This window comes from Falco punctatus, assembly GCF_963210335.1.
Source record: "Falco punctatus genome assembly, chromosome: 2".
Taxonomy (NCBI): domain Eukaryota; kingdom Metazoa; phylum Chordata; class Aves; order Falconiformes; family Falconidae; genus Falco; species Falco punctatus.
In genome coordinates this window covers 90,218,890-90,232,712 of record NC_137581.1, presented here as the reverse complement: position 1 = coordinate 90,232,712, position 13,823 = coordinate 90,218,890, and the positions used below count along the sequence as shown (strand labels likewise).

General features: G+C 38.8%; 1 protein-coding gene across 8 annotated transcripts in view; it reads right to left on the bottom strand.

Moving 5' to 3' along the window:
• Positions 1 to 13,526, bottom strand: part of SMPX (small muscle protein X-linked) — a 50,631-nt gene extending 37,105 nt beyond the window's left edge. For 3 of the 8 annotated variants that reach the window (XM_080377594.1, XM_080377596.1, XM_080377595.1), the window contains exons 1-2: positions 6,886 to 13,526; positions 3,298 to 3,357 (exon numbers count right to left, since the gene is read on the bottom strand). In XM_080377594.1, coding sequence (XP_080233720.1) covers positions 3,298 to 3,336 — 39 coding nt within the window. In that variant the 5' untranslated portion in view covers positions 3,337 to 3,357; positions 6,886 to 13,526. Of the gene's footprint in view, positions 1 to 3,297; positions 3,358 to 5,893; positions 6,849 to 6,885 lie in introns of those variants that run through there. The other 5 variants (XM_080377597.1, XM_080377598.1, XM_080377599.1 and 2 more) reach the window with 5 other exon arrangements.
• Between the last annotated feature and the right edge of the window lie 297 nt (positions 13,527 to 13,823).

Here is a 13,823-nt window from a genome sequence, read left to right as displayed (position 1 = left end):
AGGCTCCGGTACTTTCAGACAGCTTCTTTTTTTCGGGATTTGAAACTTCTCTGTACTTTACAGCTAGCGTGGTCATACAGGTTTGCAGATCTGAAACATTAAGGGTTATCTCTCCTCTTGGTGCTCATTTTAAACTCAGGCATCCCTGCCCCTCGCAGACACCAGCCTCCCACAGCCACCCAGGGCACAGCACAGTGTGGCAAGCCTGATGCCCAGCCCTTGTGTTTCCTACTGTGAATGACAGACCAACTGTGACTAAAAATGGTTCAGGAAACAAAAATGAACCATTAAGTGCCAGACTGTTAATTAAACAAACTGCTCTTTGGTCTACTTGAGCATTTTCACAGTAATCTGTGTCACACGAGCAGTTTGTACTATTTTATCTGCAGTAAGTATGTTCACATCAGAGTTTGGACAAGATGTACACAGACATGAAATATTAATTTGGTAAAATGAGCAGCCTGTAAGACATAGCTTCACGTTGTCTAGGTCTGATAACACATACCACACATTCAATTATTTCTACTATGAAAGGAAAGTATGACTGATTTCCATACAGCTCCTGACCAGCGGCACCAAAGTCCTGAGCTGTAAATCTCCCTCTTAATCCGCCACTGGCCCCTTCCTGCAGACAAGCAGCCGTGTAATGGGTGGACCAAATTCTATAAGTCAGTGTAGCTCTGCAAGGACTCTGCTGTGCTGCTATCAGCACAAGTTTGCAATCTTGTATTAAAAACACATTTCATGGCTCTTGTCACCTGTCTGCTGGGGTGGAGATACGAGTCTCACTGACCTCTTTCTTGCCTGCTCTCCCTCCAGTAAAATGTTAAACAGGAATTTTTTTGTTCCAAACTCCTGAACTCCCAGACTATAATTACTTTACACAGACTTTCTAGGTGTAATTATTATTTTTAATCATAGTAATTATTAAAACTATTGGGTTTGCATCTTCTTTTGGTTTTGGAAAGTGCCTACTGTGTTTTGGATGTCATTGCAGTTTTCATAATGAGTAAGTATGCGTACTGATGTACTCTACTAAGGTCTTCCTGAACAGACCGAAGGAAAAATAACTGTAGGCATGGCATCCAACATATATTGCAGTTTGACTCCATTTAACTGGTATTTAAAGATTTGTTTGTGTTATTTTTTCTGTTTAATAGAGACAGGGCATCCCAATTAGGGTACAACTCATGCATCCATGTATGAGTTGAGGACTTTTCTGGATAAATTCTTCACAGCATCACAGCCATTCCTAGCTCTCCAGAAGGATGGCTGAATAAGCTGTAAAGCCACTTTAGTATAAACAATTTCAGTTTAAAAAAATAATAAAGGAACTGCAGAGAAAACTGAATGAAATTCAGAAAAAATAATAATAATAATAGGAAACCCTTCACCTTTATCTCTGGGGAAAGCCAAGAGTGGCGCTTGTATGTAGAATAATTTTCAGCAAGAGCTGTACACAGTCTTTTACACGCTGAGAGGAGGAAGCCAGCAATGAATGTTATCAGGAATTAACAGTACTTTGGTCCTCTATCACCCTGAACTACTCTTGGGAACCAGTCGCTACCTTTAAGTCTCCCACATCTGTATTTAGTGGCTGTTGGCAAGTGATTTTAACATACATCTTGTACAGTCAGAAAGAAGCCATTTCTGACAAAGAGTACCATGAAATACTTCAGTTAGTAAAGTATCGTTAAATTTCCATTGCTGCAGCATGGTGTACATTCTCCAGGTGATGCCTGTCCTACTATTATAGCACATAATAGCAAGGGATTATAATATATGAATCACAACGTATAAAAGTAATGTGACGTTTTGAGTCATGATTCTTAGAGTGCTCAAGGTGTAATAGGTATCAATCCAAGCACAAGTCTTCCTGCTGGAGCAACCTTTGACACAAAGTTTAATAGATTTAAAGTTTGTGCTGTAATTTTTCTCATGAATCAAATTACCTTTGCAAAAATTAAAGTTTCTTAAAATATTGAACTTACAGGACTTTTAAAATGGACAAACTGGAACAATATTTTTACATCTAAAAGTTGGAAAGTCATCATAAAAATAAAAAGGAGTCTATAACTACTTCTTTACATTACAGAAAAAAGTAAACCAAATTCACTCCTTTAAAATGTTTGTTTGCGTCTATGGAGCTTAAATGTAAAATGTCAATAATTTGGACCTATAAATTATCTACCTTTTTTCATTAATCATACAAACATTTCCATAGTCACTGTAAAAAAGGGACGAAAATCTGAACAGAGTGACATCAATACCAAACTTCTGCTAATTTCAACTGAAGTGCAGTAGTTTATATGCCTGTTGCAGTAGAGTTGATGATGATAAAGAGAATTAGCATTTTTCAGTGTCTTGCAACTTCAGTATGCTGTCTAGCCACTGGGAAATTAATCTTCTTGACACTCCAATCCATTGAGCTAGAATTTTCCTGAGGAAACAGAGGACAGCTCAGACTTCAGAAATTCCATTTTGTGTTTCTTACATAATCCCAAGGGAACCTAAACTCATGGTAAAATTCCATTGCAAGTGCACTTTAAAAAAATATATGAAATATCTGAAAAAATCTGCAGTTCAGGATGTATTCTGACCTTTTCACAAGAATCAATGATAGCATGAGCTAAATACATTCTTTGCGATGCAACTTTATTATGATGTTGGGATAATTCTCCAGCTGTTTCTTTTACAAGTATGTAACAACCAATTTCATCCTTATAAGCATATACCATTTGAGGAGGTATGTGACACAGAAGAATTTCTTAAATTAAAACATCAACATTTTTCTCATTTGGCTTTTAAATAAAATGCTTCTTAAACAAATATTCAAAGTTGTAGGGTTTTTTTCCTGAAGGAATGCACACGTGAACATTTTCAAAATACCTATCCCTTCTTTTTAACCTATAATTCTTTCAGCATTATATTAACCCTGTGGGAAATCTAACAGTTGCAAGAATTAGTTTTACTCATAATACTGATCAGTTATAAAGATGCATCACTGTGTTTTCCTTAGCTGATCCGCCAACAGCCATAACCTAACACTGGAAAGACCATGCAAGCAAGAGATTAACCATCCCACCTGATCCAGTTTTTTATCAGCCCAGATCATAAGACACTCTTCAGGTCAAACTTTTTCAGTACTTTCATGTCTACCAAGCTTTTCACTTTCAAGGAATAATCTCCAGTTAGCACTTCTGTGGTGTTTTGTCTGAGTAAAAGTGCAGTTTGCCAAGCACTGGAGGTTGAGATTTATTATTTTATTATATTAGAAACGTAAATACTGTCTCTTACCTGAATGGCTTTGACATGTGACGCTGGTTGTTTTGACATTTTTAAGACAGAGGCTTATCCCTGCAAGCAAAATGGGAAAGTGTTACCAGCTCTGACATTCTGATAGCTAAGTGAGATAAGCTAGAACTTAGCCCATGCTGCCTTTTGACAGGCATCCATTTCATCTGCCCAGCTCCTGTTTCCATCTCAGTTTCAGAGTTGCTTAGTTATTCCTTCTGAATACCAGAAGGAGACAGAACACCTGAGCTTCTCCAATTAATGTTTCATAGCCACAAATGGAGCTATCTCTTTCACATTAAAAATAACAATGAATAGAGATAAGGAATCTCTCAAACCTTCACGGCATTATAAAATGAGTAAGAATTAAGGGAAGCATTTGTGGATAAACAATGTGTGATTATCTCTGTCACAGTATATATGAGGAAATTATTAGAACTCTCAGTTTAAACCTTCTTTCAAATAAAGCCTAACTTGCTACAAAACGTTGGTAAATGCAGACATAACCATTTTCTGACTCACAAATCCTTGCAAAACCTTAATGCCTATAGACTGAAAATGATCAAGATGGTCAAACTCTAAAGTCCTCTTTGACAATCGAGGGCACAAAGTAGCTGCTCCTCAAAGTTATAGAGCATTAGATTAATCAATTTTCTTTAGAAATAAAATTAAAAAGGACAGAGTTTTCCCTGTAGTTTTATGTACGTGGAGAAATACGAACTGATGCAGTATTAATATGCAATAACAACAGGAAATACACCAAAATCAAAAGATTCTGTAAAGGTTAAAAAAAAAAAAAAAAAAAAAAAAGGCAAGAAATGTTATTATCAGATTAATTGAAACATCGTCTCAGCCTTTTATTCTTTCACTGAGAATTAAGATTTTAACTGCCCTAGACCTTCATCAAAGCCTGGTTATTTAACCATTATAAACCAAAAAAAAAGATAGTAATACTAAAAGATGAGAAATTATTTCACCAGAGAACTCATTGATCACAATCAATCTACAGCATATTTTTGCTACTAAATGTAACCTGAAATGAGAAGGAAAATACTGAGAAAAGTAATAAATGATGCAGAAGAGAATAGTAGAAATATACTGAGAAATCAAAAGTGGGTCAAAGGTTTTGGTACTGCAAAGAGTGTAACGGTCACATGGAGGCGGTACCAAAGAAAAGTATAGACGAGTTGTCTCGCTTCAGCTTGGAATATCAGCCTGAAATTGTATCACTGGAGCTTCGTGGAAGACTTGCACTTGCATGTTCTCATGTCGCTTTAAATCTGTGTAGAATGCTGAGCAGAACTTACAGTAAAAATGACCTGCCATTAGAGGTCTCCCTCTGATCGCACTCTCAGCTGTAAAGAGCGCTTCCAACCAACGCAGGCTTAACTCGGAGGACATCATCTTCATAGGCTGCTTTGGGTTTAAACTGGTTCTACTGATTAATAAATCAGAAAAAACCCACACCACCATCATGCAAAATTAAGCCAGAAGGCTTCCAGTGAGTTTTATATTGTGGTTGTATATTTATATTTACAATCTTAAAACCAGAGGTAGTTTTAAAAACTTCAGAATTCACTTTGGGGAGTGAAATCTCAGCCATTGAAGTTGATGACAAAATTTGCACAGATTTCAAAAAGCCAAAAGGATTAACTGAGCTCTCGCTCTCTCCTTCCTTTTTGAAAATCTTCACTATGCCAAGAAATAACTGTGCTGTGAACGAGTGGTTGTATTCCAAAGATGAATACAAAACAATCTCCAGTTTATTGGAAAGATAGGATTCATAATACAGGAAAGTTTAATTAATTTTTCTTATCATCTTCTCCTCTTTCTAATCAGAATGAAAAATGGAAACAAAAGCACAGGAAATTAACATAAAACAGATCTACTTTCTAACCACTGTCACAAAGAAATTCATGCTGATGTACTTCTCCATCTCGCATGCCAGTGCATTGCAAAACCACCGATATATACTTCTTGGGCCACCTAGAGCTAAATGGGTAAGGATTTACACTGAATCTCAACTTTAAAACAAGCGCAGCGATAGAGCTCCTCAGTGAGGTGCTCTGGGTTCACAAGAAGTCTGCGTTCAAATTGATTGCAATCAGACACTGGTTCCTAAAGACAGATGCATGATACAATTGTGTAGGACTGCTTTCGGAGGAGGTGATTTTCCTACCAGTTCGTGCTGTCCTCATTACTGCCAGGGAAATCAGGACAACAGCACGTTACTGAGTAAAAATAGACAATCTTCTCTGGCTCTCTCCCCTTCCCTCCCTTCCCTGAGTTTCCCTCCAGAGCAACACTGACCATCAACCACAGGAAAAGAAGCCTCAGATTACAGATACATCTATTACTTGAAGTGATTAGATCATTTTTACATATTCCTTGGTTCTTTTGCCACACATCTCAGCGAGACAGTCAGGAGTGCTGCACTCGTATTAAGTTACTTCTGGCATTCCAATCAGCTCTGCAAACTTGAAAAAAATCCCTCTTCACCCTCATTTCCACAGCAGGATTTCATTTGCGTGCAGCCAGAGAAAGGCAGGCGCACGCAGCCTGTGCTCCCCAGCACCTTTTTGGCCTCCCCACACCTTACCTTTTCCCTTCTATGGGACGCATGCTGAGCCAAACTTAGAAAGCAACGGCAACATTAGTCCAGTTTGGAGTTGTTTTATGCCAGACTTCCCCTGCAAATCCCCTTGCTTCGCACGAAAGTACTCATGAATGGGACTACTTGTGAAATACAGGACTACTACAGTGAAATAAATGAGTGTTTTGAAAAGAAACTTTGTAAAACAAAGGACCTGTCTTCTGTCCCTCTGCTAAAAATAATTTCTGACAGGGCTGCAGCAAGATAATAAGCTGGCTTATTCAATTTGCTTTAAATACAATATCATAATGCCATCTGTTGTAATCTGCACAAGAGATGTACAGTAGCACAGGGACAAGAGAAAAAGCCCTCCCCCTGCCCCAGCTGGAAGCTGCCCTTTCTCCCTGCTGCACTCACGGCACCAAGCACAACGGGCATTTCGGACACAGAACTGCAGTGTATTATCTTATTAAAAGGCTTTGACAGGAACTACACTACTGTGAGACCCAGCTAGTGCAAAGAAAGACAAGAATCCCCTGATTTGCAGCTTCCAGCCTGTCACACAGAAACTTACTACATGCTCTAGGCAAATGCAATCACGGTTTCTGCAATGCGGTTGCCTCCCCTACAGTTACCTGCTAAGCTTACAGTGAAAGAACACCTCTTACCATCAAAATCCCCACGTAATATTTCACTGACTATAACAAACGTATAGAAAACAATCAGCATGCCTATGTACTACAGCACTCGAGCTAATACAGTTACACTTCTTATGAGTCACTAGGTATTTAACTGACTTTCTGTATTAAATCTTTAAAGATCTCCACAGACTACGAAGCGATAATTATAACAATCTGTTCTGAATATGCTGATACGCTGTATGAGACATTAAAATAAGCATAAACCCACAACTATCGTAGTCACCTTGCATTAAACAGTTTTCATAAGGGTCTTTCAAGTTTTTAACTGACCCCTTCAAGATTAGCTTACTTATTTACTTATATAAGAAAAGCTCCAAACCGTCAAGTGAGTATGTGCACCTCCTTTCGATGCTGAAAGAGGTACCTTCTTCCACCAGCTGAGGTATTGACTGCGATCCTTTTAATGTGTCTGAAATAGCTCCAATGCTTTCAGCCTGGACGGCACTGAGAGCTGCTCCAGGCTGGAGTGGGACTCAGCTGAGAAGCGAAGTGTAAAAGGGCATTCCTGTCATAGCTTCCAGTTGTTCTTCCTAAATATAGAGCTTGATTCACCCTGTAACTTAGTCCCCTGTGACACTTGACCATCATCAAACCAGGGCTCAAGTGTCAGGCAGGAGGTGTTGAAGGAACACACCTTTGGGTCCTTTCCTGCCCTCCCTCCCTCTCACTGTTGCTCTGGACTTTCCACAAGTGCCAGGCATACGGTGGCAGAAGGGAACGCGTAACTCCTCCTGTGGTGGTTGGGGCAGCGTGTGCCTCCCTACTGCCACACCAGAGAAGGAAATAATTACGGAGAGATAATTACGAAGAGCTCGCCTCAGAGGAACTAGGGGAGGTGAATGCCACACCAATGCAATTGTATTGCTATTGGGTTGGGAGCAACGTCGCGCAGCAGCTGCCTCGGGGTCTCGGCGTGGTGGTGCTCCATGCAGCACAGCCGTTCCCACGGGAAGGAGGGCTTCTGACTGTGCAAGGCCATAGCAGCCAGCTGCTGAGCCTTAGGGTACATGGAGGAAGAGAAGATAAGGAGGGGGGGGGAGGTGCTATAGCGCACGAGGGAAATGAAGCGTTATTATACAGTTGTGCTCACGCTGGCTGGGTACCATCTCCAGTGAAGGCTACTGAAGGAGACCTGCCCCAGCAACTCGTGCATAGGGCTCAGCCTCATGTTTCCACTCCCAGAATTACAGCCTCCTCTTCACTGCATCTTCCTAAGGGTGAACTTTCCCCTTCATCACTCCTCTGCCATACCTGTTCTCCACCTGACCCACAACACTAGCGCTGATAACAGCATTGTCATTATGGGCAATACCGTACTGGCCACTTGCAACTTTTAGAAGATTAAGAATTTTCAAAATTAGTGCCAAAGACATAGATAACAACTAGTGGTTGGGGTAGTGGTTTCAGAGAGGATTTCTCTTTACCTTAACTTGTTCAACCAATCACTGTTTTCATTTCAAGTATCTCAAAGGGGAAGATGACCACACAGACCACTTCATTAAGCCTGTGACTCACTCCCTGCTGCCCTCTTTCCCAAAACTGCTGTCATCATTAAGCAGCTGATATAGCTGATGACTTGCTCTAGCAGCTTGCAGACTATTCGTAGCCACCTCCTTCCCAAAGATCCACAACAAGATGGACACCCAACTAGGCATATGCAACAAGCACATGCACTTGTATTAGGTCAAGACTGACAGAGATAATTATAGCAATTGGCTTGTTCCAAGGAGACCCCTTGGCCCATTCTTCAGAAAGGCTGAGCATGGCTGTTATCAAATATTTCGAGGTTTAAGAAGACTACTGCACTTGAACCATGGTAGAGTTCACAACAGGGCTTAAAAACCTGTCTTTTGCCCAGAATGCAGGATTTTGCTGTTACAGTCTAAGGTCCTGCCTTCCAGGTGGTTGAGGCCACATTAAAGCAAAGCTGAAGTCAAATAAGTGACTTTACATTCCTCCTTGTGAAAGTTTATATTTACACAAAAGTATTAGAAGGCAATGAAAGAGGCACTACATTTTTGTAACAAGGTCTTATACACAATTTTATTTCAATTTATAGTACAACAGTTATATTACAAACCAGCTCTGGAATACCCAGTTACTTCTTCCACATGTCATTAATTTAGAAAAGGTAGGCCATTGCTCACATTTTATAATCCCATCATTCTGCAAATATGCCTAAGAAATACCAGCTCAACACTGTTTCCTTCAACAAATTTTCATGGCAGTGACAAGTGATTTCATAGATAGTCTTAGTGATGTGTAAACAGGAGAAGAATCTACCTCTGTCACATACCTAACACCCATAAGCTATCACACCTAAACTGTATTAAATTGTGGGGACAAAGGAGTATACCCATATTTTATCACTAATACCAGAAAATGTCAATCTGAGTAGATTTTAAAGGGAAAAATAGACCTACCATTATTTTGCAGAGTACCATTCATTTGAATAACGACTGGCATGCATAGCCCCATGACTTGCAGATTCATCTGCTAAATACATGCAGCAGGTGATTTAGAAAGTAAATAATGAGGCATAAGTGCATTTTAGATGATAGATTCAATGCCCGGCAAGTTAGGACTAGGTACATCGTCACACACTGCATAAATATTATGTCTTGTGTACAGAGATCCAAAAGACATAGTAACAAAGTATTTGAAGTATGAAAATCTCAATATAGTTCAAAATATACTTTTATTGCATTCCTAGAAGCTTGTCAAATTAACACGCTTCCTGGAACAGCTTATTTGTTTCAAAAGCAAAGTCAATGTTTAACAGAAGCATGTACGTCTTACTTCTTGACTGAGATATTTCACTGTATAATGTCAGACTTTTTTCTTTAAGCTGTCACTACTTAATATGCTTTTTTAAGTGTTTCGCTTTTTGAGAAACCTCATGAGCACAGATATAACTTCCCTGAGGCTCCCAAAAGATTTTTTTTTTCCTATTATAGTCCAAACTGTTTTAGTGTAATGCAAACAATGTAATACAATTGAAAATGTAAGTCAACAAAGGAGCAGTTAGCTCACTTGAAATAAGACTTCTCTAAAGTAAAAAGCCAATAAATTAATTCCTGGAGTTTTGTTTCAAATTACCAAGTAGCAGCAACAATTTCTAGATCTTTGGCAATGCAAAACTTTGCTTCCCCATCTTAATTTTAGCTCTATAAATTAAAGTTTATTACCAGGTAAGGATAGTGGGCCCATGATATTAAGTATTTGGTTAATTAATTCCTGTCTCTACCTTCATTTGAATTGCTTGGTGAAGAATATGAAAGTTAAAGTTGCAGTGCAATTCAGCAATTATTATCTTTGTTCAACACACCTAAGTTATTGACTAAAAGTTAAAAATAAGAAACCTGTTATCAGAAAGATTTATCAGACATAAATCCCAGACAGATCCTGGGAAAAAAAATAACACCATCCGTTTTCTAACTAACACAGATTTTATTTGTACTTTAGGGCTCTTTACCCTTAATAAAAGTGTATACTCTGTGTAGCAATGATTTGGCACATAGGCTTGATGAAATGCAGAGACTTTTAGGAATGGTACCCAGGCCTATGAGTTTAGACAGAACTACAGAAATTTAAAATATGGTGGAGCTAGCAATTACCAGGCACCAGAGCCCATTCTTACTCTTGCTTTAAACTGAAATTAATTTTGATTCCTAGACTGCAGAAAGAATATCAGACCTCAGCTGCTTTGTCAAAAGAGAAGTTGTTTGTGGAAGTATCATCTACCATTAAACTGTTTCTTCCAGTTTCCTCCAATCTATATATTTTTTAAGATCAAGAAAAAATCAAGCACTTTCTCTTGAGTTCCACTTGTACAGCATGCCAACAACAATAACATCAGGCTATTTAAATAATGAATGACATAAAATAGCATACAAAAATGTTTGCTATTATCTAGTGGACAGGAAATCAACAAACATATCTAAATTAGCTGCTTTTGTTTCTGTGACATTGCTGAGCTGCTAAATATTATTTCAACTCCTGCATGCTCTCTTTCTTTTCAATATAAAAGCATGGTGATTATTATCACAGACTGTTCCATTAAGAAATAATTAGCCTTGTATTAAGAAGATGGTCTCATTAGAGGCTGCCAGTGACCTTGTTCTAAATTTCAGAGTTCCAGCATCTTTTAATAGTGTTGTTAGCATCATCTAGGAATTTGTATTAAGCTCTAAAAACTGCATTATGAATACAACCCCCACAAAGTCTAGAACATCATAGTTTTGACCACTGAATTACTCAAAAGGCATATTTTCTGTTGCTTGTATTCTGTAAAATTCCTACTTATCAAAATGTTTTGAGTAACTGAAACGTGATGATGACATACAAGCAACAAATTTGTTTCCACTTTGCTCCTGTGAAATCTTAGCCACTATACCTGGAAAAACTGATACCATAAGAAAAAGCAACGCTACTGGCAGATTTTGAAGGGAATATGAATTTCAAATGATGTGCTGATTTTGTAGATATCCTGTCTGCTATAATGATTCAGCATCATTTGGAAAAGAAACAAAAAAAGTGACACTGCACCATCAGGTATTGTTCTGCGTAAACATCTTTGACAAAATAGGAACTGACTGAGTCATTGGTGAAGTTTTGAACAGAAAGACTGCTCATTGTTTTCACAAGTCAGGATAATTTGAACAGGCATCTATTATCTTTTTCAACCCCATAACAGATTCTTTTGGTGAAGGTCATCCTTCATCTTCATCCTTCATCATTGGGCCTGTTGCTTACCTGTGCTGAACACTATTAGCTCTTGTCTTCAATGGTCAGGTTAAGACCTCACCTGATGTACAGGAGGGAATTTTGCCATTGTACCCAACTGGTCCAAAGACGTATAGGAACTAGATACAGATATATCAGAGGCCTTGGGGACTCAGCACCACACAAAGCAATGTACTTACCTCTTGTAAAAGCATGAAACAAAATTGCAGCTATGCAGGTAATCAGCTCACACAGCTGTAAGAGCAATCATCTGAAGTCTAACAAAGAGAAGAAGGACTAATTTCTGACAATTCTTCCACTAAATGGCATATTAACAGGAATAAAGACATGGTTGAGACATGAAAAATCTGCCTGGTAGAAAGATGCACCCAGAACAAGGGAAATGAGGCAATGGGCTGGAGGAAGCAGAATATCAAGGATATTCTAAAGAAATTAATGCCTTTAGATTAAAAAAATGACCAAATTCAAGGACAACTGCACCAATCTGCTGAATCATATGTGATTGATCAGTTGCTATCTTTGGTTTGTATCTGCTGAGCAGAAAATAAAAGATGAAGATTGATAAACTGTGGGTGTGAAGATTTTTAAAGTCTCAATCAATATCAGGATACTTATTTTAGTTCCCATGAGTCACAAGGAAAAAAATTCTTAGCTTCTGATGCCTCCAACATTCTGAAATATAAGACAATTAAGAATGAATGCTTTCAGTGGTGAAGATATGAATAAATTTCCTAGTCATACCTATCTATCAAGTAGTCAAACATGATCTATATCAAACCTTACTTTTATTGAATCAGACCTGCTACAGGGCCATTTTTCAATCATCTGTGGTCTCCTGCCGCACAAATATTGTACCTGCTCAGAGAGAAATTGCCAAAAGAAGTAAGTGTTGGCACAGAAAGCCCAGGTGCTAATTTCCAAATGATGTTTCTCAATAGAATATCAAATCTCAAGTATGACAAAAAAGAATAAACAGTTTCTCTTAGGAAATTATACAAAGTAGTTGTTAAAATTTTCGCGTCTTTCTTTGCACCTGTATGAAGTAGGGCTGTGGACTGGCAATATCTTCTATCCAAGGATAATAACAAACCTGAAGAAAGAAACTATAAACATTAAGCTGCTTCATTCAGTCACATCAGGCTGTGCAGCTCAGGGGGTAGCCCTTTGAAGTACAGTTCAGTTCTCAAGATCTGGAGCTAAAAGTGGTGCTTGAAAATCACCTGTCCTGGAAATGACTTTTGAGAGCTGCAGGCTGCTCTGTGCTTCCTGCACCCACCAACTATCCGTGAGGTGCCAGACCATAACATTTATACTCTGACTAGAGTATCCATGAAGGTGTTTGCAGCTTTACTGCAGCCAGCTCTCAAACTGATGATTTTTATTAGGAAAACAGGAACTGTTCGTAGTTCAGGTTCCTCACATAAACTGATCTATGTAAAGCAAAACAGCTGTTTTGTCACAGAGTTCACAGGTGCTCTGGCTGACAGGGGGCAGAGGGGATCTGTAGTACTGGGACACCAGTCAAGATGACAGTTCATCCACTGTGTGGAGGGCTATGTGATCATGAAGCAGCTCCCTCTTATCATTGAGGCAGAACAAAATCAGTGCTGGTTTGACTGAGCGCTGTGCTGTATGATGAAGCAATTCAGGAGCAACTTCAACCATCCCTAGAGTCCAGGTGGGCAGTTATGGTCATATCCTCACCCCTTCATCCTGTGCAAGACATTCCAATTAGTCAGAACAGCTCAATACCATATATGCATAGGTGAATAGAAATGCTACAGGCTTTAACAGTCTGTTAAATTAAACTACAAACTACTTTGCTCCAAAGCATTATCTCACTTCCACTTATGCAAGCTAAGTGCACTTCTTTGCCTAGGGTTCAGTGCTGCCCTACAAGTTTTGGGGTTCAAACTGGATAGGTCTAATGCTGTCATATGCTTTTACTTCAGGTTACAGTAAGCACGAAACAATACCTGTTGGACTGAAACTATTCTACACTTACTTTTCATTCTGCAGTAGAATAGGGGATCGTGTATATAGGGAAATGTAATTTAAAGCAAAAAAACCCACCCAAAACAAACAAAAAACCCCAATACCCAAACCTTCCACACCAACTATTTGGCATTATCTTCCCTGTGCGCTCTCCTCCTTCTCTGCTGAACTCTTCTTTTTCCTGCATTTTAAGCAAGACGATTTTCAAGGACAGACTTTTAAAGTTGTAAAGAGATCCCAACGTAGAAGCTAATGCTGAATAGCTACTCTACAATAGATATTCCATGCTTTTTCTCACCTACTGCAGAGGATGCAACACCCAACAGGTGAGCAAGCAAGACTATCACCTAAACTGAGCAGCTGAAGCCTCAAACTAATATACTTACAGTACTGTATTCTAGAATAATATTTGAGCTACATCTATCAGGTTTCTCCTTTTCCTTTGTTCTTCTTTAGTCTCACACGCATTTCTCCTTGGAATGCAACAGCTTTGG